Source organism: Zootoca vivipara, chromosome 16, assembly GCF_963506605.1.
Source record: "Zootoca vivipara chromosome 16, rZooViv1.1, whole genome shotgun sequence".
Lineage (NCBI taxonomy): Eukaryota > Metazoa > Chordata > Lepidosauria > Squamata > Lacertidae > Zootoca > Zootoca vivipara.
In genome coordinates this window covers 32,464,307-32,478,527 of record NC_083291.1, presented here as the reverse complement: position 1 = coordinate 32,478,527, position 14,221 = coordinate 32,464,307, and the positions used below count along the sequence as shown (strand labels likewise).

General features: G+C 46.2%; 1 protein-coding gene across 1 annotated transcript; it reads left to right on the top strand.

The window, feature by feature from the left end:
- Positions 1-74: 74 nt before the first annotated feature.
- Positions 75-14,221, top strand: TMEM205 (transmembrane protein 205). Its single transcript, XM_035097346.2, has 4 exons — positions 75-146; positions 5,881-6,002; positions 8,847-9,010; positions 13,515-14,221. Exons 2-4 carry the CDS (start codon positions 5,903-5,905, stop codon positions 13,815-13,817), a joined length of 567 nt encoding a protein of 188 aa, XP_034953237.2. The 5' UTR covers positions 75-146; positions 5,881-5,902; the 3' UTR covers positions 13,818-14,221.

Sequence of the window (14,221 nt, the reverse complement as noted above, 5' to 3'; positions counted from 1 at the left end):
GTGGCCCCGCGTAGCCTCGCCTCTCTTCATGACGCTGCCGTTTAGCACAGCCCCCCGCCCATGCGACCCGCCTCCGTGGGGCGGGGTCTTGGTTACTGCGCTGCAGAGGAGCTCGGCCGCGAGAGCGGAAGAAGCGCAATCGTCAGGTAAGGGAGGCGCGATCTCGGGGTCCGGCATGTCATGGGACGGGGCGGGGGTGCAGAAAGTGCGGTGGGAAGTGTTTTCCAACAGCACCCCCCCCTTGGATTTCCTACAGCCCGGCCCGTTTCCTTGCAATGCTCGACACGCGTCTTTTTTTGCAAATAGGCCACTATCATACGACATAACAATTAGAACAGTTAAAACAAGTGGTTAAAACAATTAAGACAGGAGGTTCGTGCACAAGATCAGGGTAATGCTTGTCTGAAGGATGGGGCTTCTCAGATTTCAGCAGGGAGACTATTCCACCGCATTGGGGCTACCACAGAAAAAGCCTGCCTCCACGTTGCCCCAGGGTTAGAAACTGAGACATGAAAGCTAGGAGCTAAATGGCACCTTACACATAGGTTTTTGGTGCAGCAACGGAATGTCAAGGCGTACTTTTTTATAACGAGCTGGAAATGATTGAACTGCAGCTAAAATATTAAATTCATTTTTCACATGGTCTAGTCCTTCCCCTGACTGCCCCCCTAATATTCTTAAGAGGGTCTCTTCCCATCTTCAGAGAGTAGCTGGAAGTAGGGAGGCAGGAAAAGGTCTTTTCCTTCCACTCTGCGGTTTTATTCTGAAATCTTAGGTGCAGTACTGCGCCAAGAGCTCAGAAATTGCTCGCGCTCATGAAATTCCGTCGCAAAATGCGCCTAGAATGGGAGTTTCGAACACTGTTTTACCCCAATTATCCCAGCTGTGGTAGAACTACTTGTTGAGCTTCATGCCCTTACAATGGAGGGGAGGGGGGTCTTTCAGGTGACTAACTGCCTGTTTCGGGTAAGAACGCTTTATATGAAGGTAAAGGTAAAGGGACCCCTGACCATTAGGTCCAGTCATGACCGACTCTGGGGTTGCGTGCTCATCTCGCATTATTGGCCGAGGGAGCCGGCGTATAGCTTCCAGGTCATGAGGCCAGCATGACAAAGCCGCTTCTGGCAAACCAGAGCAGCACATGGAAACGCCGTTTACCTTCCCGCTGTAGCGGTTCCTATTTATCTACTTGCATTTTGACGTGCTTTCGAACTGCTAGGTTGGCAGGAGCTGGGACCAAGCAACGGGAGCTTACCCGTCACAGGGATTCGAACCGCCGACCTTCTGATCAGCAAGCCCTAGGCTCAGTGGTTTAACCACAGCGCCACCTGGGTCCCTTATATGAAGGTAGCAGGATCTTAAGACTGGTTTGGTGGTTAAGAGCGGGCCACTGTGGCAGATCCCGTAATACTGGTGTGATAGGTGGTCGATAAGGGGCCTTGCTTACCAACTAGGTTGCGGCATTCTGTGCCAGCTGCAGACCCTCCAGAACAGCCGCAAGGGAAGCCCCACGAAGCACACATTACAGTAGTCTAAATGTGAAGTTACCACTAGAGCTGGGTGTCATCAGCACACACGGGTGACACCATTCCCCAAACCTCCTGATGGCTGCTCCCAGTGACTTCATATCGTGGCACTGGAGACAAAACTGTGCCCTGTGGCACCTTGTTTTCTGAGGCCAGCCATGCAGCTAAGAGTGGAACGGCCAAAAAACAATGCCTTCCGACTCCCAACAAGTTCAGGACCATGCTCTACCTTTGAGTGTTCAAAGTACTTCACCTCTCCCACATTGTGAAATAAGTTAGTCTTAGTATCCCCATTTCATGGATGGGGTCAGTGTTAGAAATTCAGATATAATAAGGGAACATTCTTTCATATGTGGTGGATTTGCAAAAGGGTAAAAGAGTATTGGGAAATGATCCATAATGAATTGAAAAAAATGTTTTAAAGTACTCCCCACCCCACCCCCCAAAAATTCCCAGAGTCCTTTCTGAAATCCCCAGGTGTCAAAAAAAGGTCATTTATGTATGCTACTACTGCAGCCCGTGTTTTGTTAGCCCAAAAATGGAAAACGAGTGAGGTCCCAACCAAAGAAGAGTGGCAACTTAAGCTGACAGAATATGTGCACCTTGCAGACTTAACATATAGAATAAGAGAACAAGAAAAACATAGGTTTAGAGCAGGCATGGGCAATCTTGGCTCTCCAGATGTTTTGGAACTACAACTCCCATGATCCCTAGCTAACAGGGCCAGTGGTCAGGGATCATGGGAGTTGTAGTTCCAAAACATCTGGAGAGCCAAGGTTGCCTGTGCCTGGTTTAGAGATGATTGGGAAACGTTTTTTGAATATATGGGAAATAATTGTGTACAGCTGAAAACGCTGGCAGCAGCATTAAGATAAATTCAACAATGTAAATAAGTTTTGATGGATGCAGTAATAGAATAGTGAATGGTATAGTTTTTGTAAATATGCTGGGATTTATGATACGTAAAATGAACCATGGAAAGAGAAGAAGGGAAGTCACAGATATCTTAAGGATGTAAAAATGAGTACTTTAAATTGTAAAACAGAAAATTCAATAAAAATTATATACAAAAAAAGAAATTCAGATATAATGGCTCCTTAAAACCAGGGTTATAGACGCCAAAAAGCAATGCCTAGTTGCCATTTGGGGGCCAGATGGCTCAAAAGTTGTCATTTGGATAGGACATTTTGGTTCCTGACATTCATTCCGATTGTACAGATGAAATGTCACAGACAGAATTCTATAGGATGTGCCGCTAGTGTGAAAACAGTCAAGATCCAAGGATCCCCCCCCCCCCCGGCATAGAATCATAGAGTTGGAAGAGACCAACAAGGCCATCCAGTCCAACCCCCTGCCAAGCAGGAAACACCATCAAAGCATTCTTGACATATGGCTGTCAAGCCTCTGCTTAAAGACCTCCAAAGAAGGAGTCTCCACCACACTTCTTGGCAGCAAATTCCACTGTCGAACAGCTCTTACTGTCAGGAAGTTCTTCCTAATGTTTAGGTGGAATCTTCTTTCTTGTAATGCATACATCTTCTTTGTAATGCATACATCTTCTTTCTTGTAATGCATGCATACCTCCAGATGGTGGAGACGACAGACGCCATGTTGGCACCCGGGTATCTTCATTTGGTCACAAGTGGGTAATAGCCAAGTGCAAAATGCACCTGGCAAATCTTGAATGCTGGATGGTGGAGGGGGACTGAGGCTGGGGGTGGGGAGCTTGCCTAAGACCTCCTGATGAGATCATGGCAGAGGTGAAATTTGAACTTGGTCGCTGTGGCAAAACTGCTTTCAGTAAACACAAGACCAGATCGCTTTGCACGTGGCTCCTGTGTTGGGCCTGCCTCTCCCATCTCGTCTTATCACCTCCTGCCAGCTGCTGTTTGGAACAGCATGGGGAAGGCAGTAGAAAACTTACCCAGGCCTTCTGAGGGTTTGTTTTTCAAATGCTAATGATTTTTAATACTGTTAGCATGATGGGAGCGAATGATTTACATTCCCAATGCCGTTACAATACATGATTCACAGCTCAGTAAAACGTACAAAAAACAGAAGCATCTGTTCTTCGAGCCAACGTGTTAAAAATAAACTAAACGAGGAGAAAAACAATTGCAATAATTAACCAAAATATTGAAAGAACTTCGGCACTGTTGCTGATTCCTTGGATAGTCTTGATATGCAACCCACCCAGTTATATATATCCACAGTAGTCTCTGCTCATCTTCCTCTCTTATCAGGAATTGTGTATATATATATATATATATATTTAAGCTCTTGTGTTCTGATTCATGGGGTATTTCCTGTGTTGCAATCCCCCGATCCTGGCCTGCCATAGCACAAAGAGCAGTGCACTTTTAGAGCACGGCAACTTTATACTGATTGCGGTTCATCTTGCCAGAGTGCAAAGGAGTCATCTGAGTAAGAGTTTCCTGCTGCTTTTGGGCTGGGGCTGAAGAGAAAGATGAAGAGCATTGTGCCAATATGTGTGAAAGCTGTCACAATGCTTAAGGCTGCCCTGTTGAACTGACCTGTTCCCTGCTTCCTTCATTTCCATCCATGGCAACTGAGTTAAGAACCCGAGAAGAGCCTGTTGGATCGAGCCAAGAGCTCCCTCTAGCCCAGCATCCTGTTCTCGCATGGGCCAACCAAATGCTTGTGGGGAGTGCATAAGCAGGACGTGGGTCCAACTGCCCTCTCTCACCCTGTGGCTCCTCGCAGCGGATACTCAGAGGCATTCTGCCTCCGACAGCAATATGTTAGGCTGATGGAGACTTGCCAGAATCCCTTTCTAGATCATAGAATCATAGAGTTGGAAGAGATCACAAGGGCCATCCAGTCCAACCCCCTGCCAAGCAGGAAATAACACCATCAAAGCATTCTTGACACATGGCTGTCAAGCCTCCGCTTAAAGACCCCCAAAGAAGGAGACTCCACCACACTCCATGGCAGCAAATCCCACTGTCGAACAGCTCTTACTGTCAGGAAGTTCTTCCTAAGGTTTAGGTGGAATATTCTTTCTTGTAGTTTGAATCCATTGCTCCGTGTCCGCTTCTCTGGAGCAGCAGAAAACAACCTTTCTCCCTCCTCTATATGGCATCCTTTTATATATTTGAACATGGCTATAAACATGGCTATATCACCCCTTAACCTTCTCTTCTCCAGGCTAAACATGCCCAGCTCCCTAAGCCGTTCCTCATAAGGCATCGTTTCCAGGCCTTTGACCATTTTGGTTGCCCTCTTCTGGACACGTTCCAGCTTGTCAGTATCCTTCTTGAACTGTGGTGCCCAGAACTGGACACAGTACTCCAGGTGAGGTCTGACCAGAGCAGAATACAGTGGTACTATTACTTCCCTTGATCTAGATCAGGCATGTCAAACCTGCGGCCCTCCAGATGTTTTGGACTACAATTCCCATCCTCCCCAACCACTGGTCCTGCTAGCTAGGGATCATGGGAGTTGTAGGCCAAAACATCTGGAGGGCCGCAGGTTTGACATGCCTGATCTAGATGCTGTACTCCTATTGATGCAGCCCAGAATTGCATTGGCTTTTTTAGCTGCTGCATCACACTGTTGACTCATGTCAAGTTTGTGGTCTACCAAGACTCCTAGATCCTTTTCACATGTCCTGCTCTCAAGCCAGGTGTCTCCCATCCTGTATTTGTGCCTTTCTTTTTTTTTTGTGCCCAAGTGTAGTACTTTACATTTCTCCCCGTTAAAAATCATCTTGTTTGCTTTGGCCCAGTTCTCTAATCTGTTAAGGTCATTTTGAAGTGTGTTTCTTGAGGTTCTGTGTCCTGAGTTCTTTTGAGTATTTCTGACCCTGTTAATTTCTGGAGCTGACTGCCATCCTTCTGTGATCAGGCTAAGGTCAGCCAAGTTCCCAGGGTGGCCTGCTGTGATCACCATACAACACAAACAGAAAGAGAGAGACATGAGAAGGTCCATATGTCCTATTCATTTACTGCTGTGCTTATTCCTGAAAGAGGATCTCCACCCACATCGTTCTGCCTGGACACTGATGTCCAGCTCCGAGGGCCTTCTGGTGGTTCCCTCATTACGAGAAGTGAGGTTACAGGGAACCAGCCAGAGAGCCTTCTTGGTAGTGGCACCCTCCATGTGGAACACCCTCCCATCAGATGTCAAGGAAATAAATAACTCTCTGACTTTTAGAAGACATCTGAAGGCAGCCCTGTTTAGGGAGGTTTTTAATGTTTGATGTTTTATCGTGTTTTTAATATTCTGTTGGGAGACGGCGAGAGTGGCTGGAGAAACCCAGCCAGATGAGTGGGGTATAAATGATAAATTATTATTATGATTATCATAATCATCCTCGTTTCTCCCTGCCCAGTCTTAGGTCTCTTACAGCAGAGATGGCGACAGAGGGGGAGCCGAGCAGCTATGTCAAAATCATCCAGCTTTTTGTGCTCTCCACAGCCTGGGGGATGCAGATATGGGTTACCTTTATTGCAGGTATGTTTCCCAGGGGGTGGGTGGGACAAAGCTTTCTTGAATTTTTAGCCTGCCCTGTCCCAGAGGCTCGCTCTGGCAGGGGGAGGAAATGACATGTGTTCCTCGGATCCTTTTCTCCAATGCAGCCCTTGCTAACCCGGTGCCCTCCAAATGCTTTGGACTACAAAGCAACTGCTGGAGAAGGCTGCTGTAATGCATTCGTTTCAGATCCTGTTGTGCCCCACTGCCTTTCACTTCCCAAACTCCTGGCTCCCAGCTGCCATCCCAAGCACACAAAATCCTGCTTGTAATCTGTCAGGGGATTATTGCAGCTACTCTCGAGTAAAGACGCTCCAGCCTGCTCTGTCTTTAAGAGCTTTATTGTGCATACTATTTACAGTGCAGAAGGGACCCAGGTGGCGCTGTGGGTTAAACCACAGAGCCTAGGGCTTGCTGATCAGAAGGTCAGCGGTTTGAATCCCTGCAATGGGGTGAGCTCCCGTTGCTCGGTCCCAGCTCCTGCCCACCTAGCAGTTCGAAAGCACATCAAAGTGCAAGTAGATAAATAGGGACCGCTCCGGCGGGAAGGTCAATGGCGTTTCCGTGCGCTGCTCTGGTTCGCCAGAAGCAGCTTTGTCATGCTGGCCACATGACCCGGAAGCTGTCTGCGGACAAACGCCGGCTCCCTCGGCCTATAGAGCAAGATGAGCGCCGCAACCCCAGAGTCGGACACGACTGGACCTGATGGTCAGGGGCCCCTTTACCTTTACCTTTTTATTTACAGTGCAGAGACATCAGAAAACATCACTGCCTAGTCACAGCCAAGGTGGCATTTTTCCATCTTCGCCGCATTAAGCAGTTGGTCCCCTACCTTTCTCAACCTGATCTGGCCACAGTGATCCATGCGATGGTCACCTCTAGGCTTGATTATTGTAACTCGCTCTACGCGGGGCTGCCCTTGAAATTGACCCAGAAACTCCAGCGGGTGCAGAATGCTGCGGCGAGGCTCCTTACGGGGTCCCGGCCGCGGGATCACATTCATCTAGTGCTTTACCAGCTGCACTGGCTCCCGGTGGAGTACAGGATCAGGTTTAAGGTGCTGGTTTTGACCTTTAAAGCCTTATGCGGCTTAGGACCCTCGTACCTACGGGACCGCCTCTCCCGGTATGACCCGCAGAGGACATTAAGGTCCACAAATAGTAACATACTAGAGATCCCGAGTCACAATGTGGTTAGGCTGGCCTCAACCAGGACCAGGGCCTTCTCAGTACTGGCCCCGACCTGGTGGAACTCTCTGTCTCAGGAGACTAGGGCCCTGCGGGATTTGTCATCTTTTCGTAGGGCCTGCAAGACAGAGCTGTTCCGTTTGGCCTTTGGACTGATGCAGTCTGACCCTGGGATTACCCTCCCCTAAGGTTTTATCTCACAATGGTTTTATCTTATTTGTAGATTTTTAATTTTAAAATTGTATTAATCTGCATTTTAACTGAATTGTTTCTTTTATACTTGTATCCGTTGATATTTTTGTTGTTAGCCGCCCTGAGCCCGGTCTTGACTGGGAAGGGCGGGGTATAAATAAAATTTATATTATTATTATTAGTCTGATTCAGAACCCGGCAATGGCACTTGTCTGCTTTTGCGCCAGCATAATAGTCTGGGAACCCCAAAACACCGCCCCCTTGCCCTACGTCTGGGTGCATGACCCAACGTAGGCGCCGGAAGGGGCTGCGTTCCTTCTCCCATCGTTTGGCTGGAGTGTTGCCGAGGCTCTGACACCATCCTGCGCTGTCCTTCCTCCTCTGGCCAGCTGGGTCGGTGCCGAGGCTCTGATACGTCTTGGAGCCCCCTCTGCATTCCGCTCCCTTCATCGTTTCCTCCTCCTGATCCGCTGCTTGCGCTGTCACTGGGCGAAGTGCTGGTCAGGATGACTGGGGGAGGGTCCCTGTAGGGAGTCCCCCTGGCATAATCCATGGTTTGAAGAGAGCAGAACTCAGGGCTCATTCACACCTTTCTTTGCCCTGCTGCTTTGCCCAGTGCCAGATTTACGTATAAGCTAAACAAGCTATAGCTTAGGGCCCCACTCTAGAGACTAGATTATGAGTCTTTGTAAATTGTGTTTCTAAAGGAACTTTTGTTATTGTTTTTTATTTTTATTTTTTATTAAAGATTTTATTGAGTTACAAAAATATACGCAACTTTTGTTATTGTCAAATGCCAATGTGTTTGCATTATTAAGTTTGTTATGAATAAAAAATAATTTTAAGTTACAGTTATTGTCAAATGCCAATGTGTTTGCATTATTAAGTTTGTTATGAATAAAAAACAATTTTAAGTTACAGCTTAATAATTATTTCACTATTAATATACTTCTTCCTAATTGTATTTCAGTTCAACAATTACTTTGATAAAATACATATTTTGTTATGTGCAAATGGCTTTAGATACCTATCAGGTCCATAAATTACCATATAACATATATTCAACACAAAAAACAGTGACAATTTGTTGTTGACAAATGACAGCTGGACATATAAAGGGCCCCATTACATTCAGTAGCTTAGGGCCTCATCAAACCTAAATCTGGCCCTGGCTTTGCTCTTTGGTTTAGCGCTGAATTGGGGTGGGGGGTGGGGACAGCCACTGGGTTTTCCACGGACTGCTATTTGTTCCGATGTAGCACTAAAGAGCAGGTTTTCCTGGAGGCAAGCAGCGAGGCAAAGGCAAAATCGCTCGGACACCTGCCTAGAAAGCACAGGACAAGCAAAGAACTGCTCGGACCTGTGCTCTCCAGGTACGAGACAATTAGAAGTTTGGATGAGCCCTTTGTCCACCTGCTGTAACCACTCCCTTCTCTCCCCTGCGCAGGTTTTGTTCTCTTCCGGGGTGTGAGCCGCCATACCTTTGGCCTGGTGCAAAGCAAGTTGTTTCCTTTCTATTTCTACACCCTGCTTGGCTGCATCTTCCTGAACCTTGCCATCTTCGCTTCTTACCACCCGCGGGAGCTTCTCAGTGCCTGGGATACGGTCCAGGTAAGTACCGACCGGTTATCTAAAAATCTTGCAGTGTTTCGTTTGGGGCCTGTGAGCAGGAAGTGCTCCTTCATGTAGCTTCTTGAGAATGTCACAAGTCAACTATAGACCTGCAGTTTGAAGACATGAGCTCCGCAAACCCACTAGCCAGTGCGATGCTGCAAAAATTCCATACTCTGTGGAATAAGCCTGGCTGCTTCAGTGTTCAATGTGTGTCTCTTAGGACAGTGGTCCTCAACCGTGGGCCTCCAGATGTTTTTGGCCTACAACTCCCATGATCCCTAGCTAGCAGGACCAGTGGTCAGGGATGATGGGAATTGTAGTCTCAAAACATCTGGATGCCCAAGGTTGAGGACCACTGTCTTAGGAGACCTCCTCTTTCCTTCCTTTCATATGGAATTTCCCTCTTCCTGCAAGGCTTTTCTGTCCCAAGATCCTTTGCAGGATTTCTCTGTGTTCTTCCTGCCTCCCTAGTACCATCGCAGCGCAGGCAGGCTTAGGCCTAAGGCAGGGGTTGGCAAAGTTTACCTTGCCTGGGCCAGTTTCACTCAAGCGGAGATCCCTCTGTGTGCCGGATCGCGCCTGCGATTTCCGGCGTCTGCGCAGACGTGATTTTCAGCGTCTGTGCATGCGCAGACGCGATTTTCGGCGGTGCCAAAGCGAGTCCCTGCGCCGTGCTGCCTGGTTTAGTGCAGCGGGCGGGGACGCGCCGAGTGGGCGGCTCGGTTCAGGGCCGGTTAAACGACCCCCGTGGGCTGCTTGTGGCCCATGGGCCTTAGGTTGCTGACCCCTGGCCTGAGGCAATCACGACGCATTCAGAGGTTTTATATTTATAAAGGAACCCGAGAGCTACTCCTTATTCAACCCTGCTGCTACACAAACCTCTGCCCACCTCCAAACACTTGGAAATTATTTGTAATTAAATCTTAGAACATCATTTACCATAAAGACCATTGTGTCATATGAGGAAGGTGGGAAACAAAATAGAACATTCCAGCAAGGGAAGCAGGAAGGCTGGTTTGAGGAAGAGGAGCAGTTTCCACCTTTTGTGCTGCAGCTACTCAAGACACCGTAGGTTTAAGGAACAGCTACCTCCCCGTTTCTTAATCCTGAGTGCACCAGGAAGAAATGTGAGCAGTCCAGCTCTGGAAAAACCTGTTCAGAGTGGTCATCGAATCTCTTTGTTGGTAAGGCACTTGAAGTACAGGCTATCCTTTCAGAGAACAGCAGATGGGACCATCTGATCTACCAGATAGGAACCACAGGTGAAAGGTAAAGGACCCCTGGAGGGTTGTTGTTGATGTTTAGTCGTGTCTGACTCTTCGTGACCCCATGGACCATAGCACGCCAGGCACTCCTGTCTTGCACTGCCTCCCACAAACTCATGTTCGTAGCTTCGAGAACACTGTCCAACCATCTCGTCCTCTGTCGTCCCCTTCTCCTTGTGCCCTCAATCTTTCCCAACACCAGGGTCTTTTCCAGGGAGTCTTCTCTTCTCATGAGGTGGCCAAAGTATTGGAGCCTCAGCTTCAGGATCTGTCCTTCCTTCACCTTTACCTTTTTCAGACCCTGCCTAAGGAGGTAAGGAAGTCTTAATCTCTGCTAAGTTTTTGCACTGGTTGTGCAAATTGTTAGATAATTATTTCAGATTGATCTTTAACTAATTGGGTGGTTTGTTCAGTTAATTATAATCTTTTTTAAAAAAAATACAGTGGTACCTCTACTTATGAATGTTTCTACTTACGAACGGAGCTCCGTCCGCCATCTTGGATGCGGTTTAGATAGGATTTTTTCTACTTACGAATTTTTAGATAGGGTTGCTTCTACTAACGAATTTTTTCTCCCAATGTATTCCTATGGGATTCGACTTACAATTTTTTTCGACTTACGAATGTGCGTTCAGAACGCATTAAATTCATAAGTAGAGGTACCACTGTAATTATTTTTATTTCATGAGGTGGCCAAAGTATTGGAGCCTCAGCTTCAGGATCTGCCCTTCCAGTGAGCACTCAGGGCTGATTTCCTTCAGAATGGATAGGTTTGATCATGGGACTCTGAAGAGTCTCCTCCAGCACCATAATTCAAAAGCATCAATTCTTTGGCGATCAGCCTTCTTTATGGTCTAGCTCTCACTTCCATACATCAAGACTGGGAAAACCAAAGCTCTAACTATACGGACCTTTGTTGGCAGGGTGATGTCTCTGCTTTTTAAGATGCTGTCTAGGTTTGTCATTGCTTTTCTCCATTCCTGTCAAAGGTGAATATCACCCTCATCTCGCTTTCAGGCCGAGGGAGCCACCGTTTGTCCACAGACAGCTTTCTGGGTCATGTGGCCAGCATGACTAAACCACACAGAAACGCCGTTTACCTTTCCACCGGAGCGGTACCTATTTATCTACTTGCACTTTGTGCTTTTGAAGTGCTAGGTTGGCAGGAGCTAGGACAGAGCAACGGGAGCTCACTCTGTTGCGGGGATTCGAACCGCCGACCTTCTGATCAGCAAGCCCAAGAGTTTCAGTGGATTTAACCATGGAGGTTTTGTTTGTTTGTTTTAAAAAAGAGTACACTGCTTCTTTATACATGACCCTTGCGGATCAGCTGGGGGGGGGGCTATTGACTTCATCCAGTGATCAGTTTGCATCTCCATCAGGGTGCTGGGCTGGTTGGAGAGGTTTATACCTCTCTGTTCACTTCCGTGCTATTTTATTATTATTTTTGCCACTGCCACCAAAATCAGTGGGGTCTTGAGAAGGGGCAGAAAAAAATGGTTCCCTGGGGTGGGTGGAGGTAGAACAAGTTGAAGCCATCTCGGCCTCTTAATGGTTTGGTCTCAACGTACTGGAAATTCCTTCCTTCCCACATCATGCCTTCGGATCAGCTGTGAGATTGTGTGCCAAGCAAAGATGTCGAGGAAGCAACGGGCCGACAACAACTATGCAATCTCATTGCCCTAGCAAATTCTGAAAAACTTCTAATTTTCTGAAGCCGTAGTGTTTGAGCTAGCTTTAATCTGAATTGGGGGGGGGGACATGCCTGGCGCCTCCAGTTTCTGTTTTTAGGTGCCAGGTAAAAAATGTTTTTCTTCACCCAGGTCTTTGGAATTGAATTCTCTGTGCATATTTTAGTGGAGTGGGCTTGAGTTGGATTTGAGGTTTTATGCCAATTATTGTGTTTTAGGTTGTTTCATGTATCTTATTTTTAATCTTTGTTTCTGCAAGTCACCTTGTGATAATCTTTTGGGAAAAGAAAAAAGGACTAAAACAATAGCCGTGTCAGTACTTAAGATGCCTTTGTCTGTTTTGATGTAGTGCTATGCATATTTATGCATAAAGTCTTCTGGAATTGAGTGGGTGAATCATCTAAATCAGGGGTGGCCAACTCCCAAGAGACCTCGATCTACTCACAGAGTTAAAAACTGGCAGTAATCTATCCCCTTTTTTGGGGTTCAGGTCAAAGTTCTTGAGCTTTTTTTAGAGAGGAGGAGAGCCCTGTTTTGGGGAGATTCAGGTAAAAGTTGTTAAGCTTCTTTGGGGGAGCCAGTGATCTACCCGTGATCTACCACAGATGTCCAGTGATCTACCGGTAGATCACGATCTACCTGTTGGACATGCCTGATCTAAATGAATCTCAAAAGGTTAAAAGAGAACCAGATTTACTTCCTGGTCTCCCCACCCCCACCCCCCAAGAAAGAGCATAACCTCCGGACACCAAATAAACAGCCCAAGCAGGAAAGTTGTGCACTTTCACCCAGCGTGGATTCGATTTAAATCAAATCGATTTAAATCACTAGTCAATAAGACTTGTTTTAAATCATTATTATTTTTTACAGAAAGACTCATTTATGCTGGTATAATCTTAATATTTACAAACCAGATGTTTTCATTTTTAGAATAATAAATTTTCAGAGTAGTTTTTACACTTATATCAAAACTTACTGATTTGGTTATACTATTAGAAATACATAGAATGATAATTATGAAGTTATTGTGAGGTTTAATAAATTAACTGTTTATGTTTGACCATGGGGTCACGAAGAGTCGGACATGACTAAACGACTGAGCAACAACAACATGTTTGGACAACTTTTCTGCTGTAAAAGAATCATTTCCTTAATAACAATTCAAACAATTTATTTAACTAAAACAATAACATTATAGCATATGTATCCATGTTTGTTAACTAATGTGGTTAAACAATTTTAAAACAACAACCTTAGACTGACTTTTAGCATGAATTTAGACAAATCCTTATTTCCTGATGAATAGCCTTTGGACTATAATGTAACTTAAATAGAAAACTTATCTTTAGAAAGATATTTCCTCCAAAAGCATTTTATTTAAAAATCCAATTATTATTTTTTAAAAAACTGATTTAAATTAAAAAATCTGAATTAAATAAAAAAATGATTTTTTTTTATTTTTTAAAAAATCATTGATTTTTATTCAGCCTGGTTTCACCCCAAATTCCAGAAAAGGTCACAGTATACCTTGTGTCTCCTTTGCAGATTGTGTCCTTTTTTGTTGGGCTCATTTTGGCGGCTTCCAATGCTTCCTGGCTCTCCCAAGTCACCACCAAGACCATGTTCAAGATGCAGGAGATTGAAAGGGAGCATGGCCTCGGGGACGAAGTGGGGCTGTCGGCTCGGCGGGAGGCTTACCAGCTTCTGAAGGAGAAGGATGCCAAGTACCAGAGCCTGCGCCAAAAGTTCTTCAAGTTCCACGGCCTGTCCTCTCTCTGCAACCTGGCCGGCGTCTTCTGCACCGGGGTGAATTTGGCATGCCTAGCACTGCAGCTGGACAGCCTTTAGACTGCAGGGGGCGCTCTACCCCTTCGCTCGAGTCCTGCTGTTGCTCCAGGATTGTTTTCTAAGGCACAAAAGCCGAGCTTTCTCTCAAAGCAAAGATGGCACCCTGTATTCTGAGCTACGCTTGACCACTTGGAGTGAAGGATTTTGACAGGGGCCATAAATCAATTCATTGGAGTGAATGGTTTTGGGGGAAACTGCCCACTCCCGAAACAGCCAGATTCCAATGGATGGTGTGTTGCAATCTAGACTAAAGCCTCTTTGGTCATATTCCTCAGTGCCCAGATATCTGCATTGCAGGGGGTTGGATTAGATGACCCCCAGGTCCCTTACAAGTCTTTAAGATTCTATTCTCCTGTTTTGGACACTTTTGCAAAAATAAAAGCCGTTTCTATTTCTGCATCTCA

What these genes read in the sequence shown, in the direction of transcription:
- TMEM205 (XM_035097346.2), top strand. Translation starts at nt 5,903, where the DNA reads ATGGCGACAGAGGGGGAGCCGAGCAGCTATGTCAAAATCATCCAGCTT. An exon ending in ATGGGTTACCTTTATTGCAG is followed by an intron (nt 6,003 to 8,846) that starts GTATGTTTCCCA and finishes TCCCCTGCGCAG; the next exon opens with GTTTTGTTCTCTTCCGGGGT. An exon ending in GTGCCTGGGATACGGTCCAG is followed by an intron (nt 9,011 to 13,514) that starts GTAAGTACCGAC and finishes TCTCCTTTGCAG; the next exon opens with ATTGTGTCCTTTTTTGTTGG.